Genomic DNA, 2,134 nt, shown 5'->3' with positions numbered 1-2,134 from the left:
AGGGCTATGTCTTTTCATATTTGTATCCCCAGTGCCCAGAACCACACATGGCACATGGAGGCACATAATACATATTTGTTAATGAATGAATCAAAATTAATCAGTAAATAGTACAATATGGACTTAGAACCTAAGAAGAACATCCTCAATGTGGCCACAACAGTAAGTAAATAGGATTTAGGATAATTATAGCTCCTCAGAGGAATTCATCTGATTTGGCGATACCTGGGGCAGTGGGTCTGAAGATCCTCCAAGTTTTTGATCTAGATAATTGAACATGATCATATTATATGGGTGTTGTTTACTGGTGTTGTGGCATTCGTCAAATATCATCAAAGTAAAGACAGACAGTGATGGAATAGTTCCATTTTTAAGGTTGTTCACAAGAATCTGTGGAGTTAAAATGATGATGTCACTGTTCTCAACAATTTGTGCCACTGGCACATTCTCAGCTGTCGCTCCAGAAATGCCTGCAACTCTGTACCTAGGAAATGACAGAATTCCCTATTATCAGCCACAATGTAAATGAGCAACCACAGAGATAAAACACTAGATTAGAACATCAGTTGATTTAAGTTCTCGCTAAAGTCCAAAAGGAATACAACTGGAGACAAGTTAAGCCCTTAGTACAGAGACTAACACATGGTGATAAATAAATGCAAGGTAGTTATAATTTATAGCAGTATATGTTAATTAATTATTAATAATAAATAATAAATATTAATAATATATTCATATAATTATTCACTGAGAGGTGTGTACTTGAAAGAGTAATATCAAATAAATTATAAAATCATTAAAGAAGTTAAATGTACCATTTAAATGTTAAATTAATATCTCAAGTCATTTATTCACTCTACACGAGTAAAATAGGGAAGTTTAGGCTTCCTGGTATATCTAACAAAAAAAGAGTTGAATCCTTGAAGAAATTACGTCTCGGTTATGTAAAAGCTAAATCTATTATAAAATTGTTTTAATGATGGCTTTTCAAAAATAAAACAGAAAACACATCAATTACATGAAGCTAGAGAAAAAGAAGCTGGACTGATATACTTACCCATATCGTTCAAAATATTCTGAGTACGCAGATTTCTGCTGTTCATACACTGGGATCTGATTAGCAAAAAAGACAACCTTCCCATTTTGTCCTTGTGGAAATTTTTTAAGATGATGGTCACATATAAGAAGTGAAACAAAGGTTTTTCCACAACCTTTTAACATATAAGGAAAAAAAGTGTAAAATGTAACTAACTCACATGTAACTAATATTTCTGTAGAAGGTATTTATTTTGGGCTCTTCTAATACCAATGGGCTGACCAGCAAATTGATAATTTAGATGGGTTAACAACTGCAGAATTTACACTCTGACTAAAAAATATCGGGCTATTTCCTACGTAACATGCATCCAAACAGCCAAGACCAAAAGCAAACTAAAAGAGGGTATTTTTCATTGGGTAAAAGTAATCTCTTCACATGACACCCCTTTAAAATTAATTAACTAATTAATTAATTAATTTAAAAAGAGGGCATTTTTCTTTCCCTTCTCATGTCCCTTAAAATATATTGAGGCTATATTAATACGGTAATTTCTCAAAAGACAAAAGGAACAAGGAGACACCAAACTTGCCCATTTTGTCCCAGTATTCGATAAAAGAAAAAAAAGGAAGCAGAGAAACAAATTATACTCACAAAAGTAATAGCAACTGGCTTACCAGTGGGAGCGCATATTATTGTGTTTTTTCCTTCCTTAGCAGGCAAAGCAAGCTCTAGTTGATAACTTCTTGCTTTCAATGGTCTATCCAAGTTATTACGAGACACTTCTGGAATGCAAAAGTAACAAAATACCACAGTCACTGCACTGAGGAATCACTGCAACAGCTACAGTCCCATGGACACAAATTCTGACTCTAGCAGGAAGGGCCTCATTTGAGAAAGTTTGGAAGCTTGTCTCTTTTAACCAGTCCAGCTTCTCCATTGATTTGAAGTACAGAACTCTCTCAATGACAAAGTATCTATGGCAAGTATGGGAAAAAACAAAAACCATACATAAAGATTTCTAGGTTAAACAATCGTGGAAGCCTAATAAAGAGAAACTAAACTGGTTAAAGGCAATGGTACATAAACAAAACAACA

General features: G+C 33.9%; 1 protein-coding gene across 1 annotated transcript in view; it reads right to left on the bottom strand.

Moving 5' to 3' along the window:
- Positions 1 to 2,134, bottom strand: part of DDX58 (DEAD (Asp-Glu-Ala-Asp) box polypeptide 58) — a 62,583-nt gene that overhangs the window by 37,539 nt on the left and 22,910 nt on the right. The window contains exons 5-7 of the mRNA XM_008587919.1: positions 1,714 to 1,821; positions 1,058 to 1,211; positions 226 to 484 (exon numbers count right to left, since the gene is read on the bottom strand). Of these exons, the coding sequence (XP_008586141.1) occupies positions 226 to 484; positions 1,058 to 1,211; positions 1,714 to 1,821 (521 nt within the window). The remainder of the gene's footprint in view (positions 1 to 225; positions 485 to 1,057; positions 1,212 to 1,713; positions 1,822 to 2,134) is intronic.

The sequence above is a fragment of the Galeopterus variegatus genome, unplaced genomic scaffold, assembly GCF_000696425.1.
Source record: "Galeopterus variegatus unplaced genomic scaffold, G_variegatus-3.0.2 Scaffold4593, whole genome shotgun sequence".
Taxonomy (NCBI): domain Eukaryota; kingdom Metazoa; phylum Chordata; class Mammalia; order Dermoptera; family Cynocephalidae; genus Galeopterus; species Galeopterus variegatus.
Note: the sequence above shows the minus strand (reverse complement) of the source record. Positions and strands in the feature narration are given on the sequence as shown.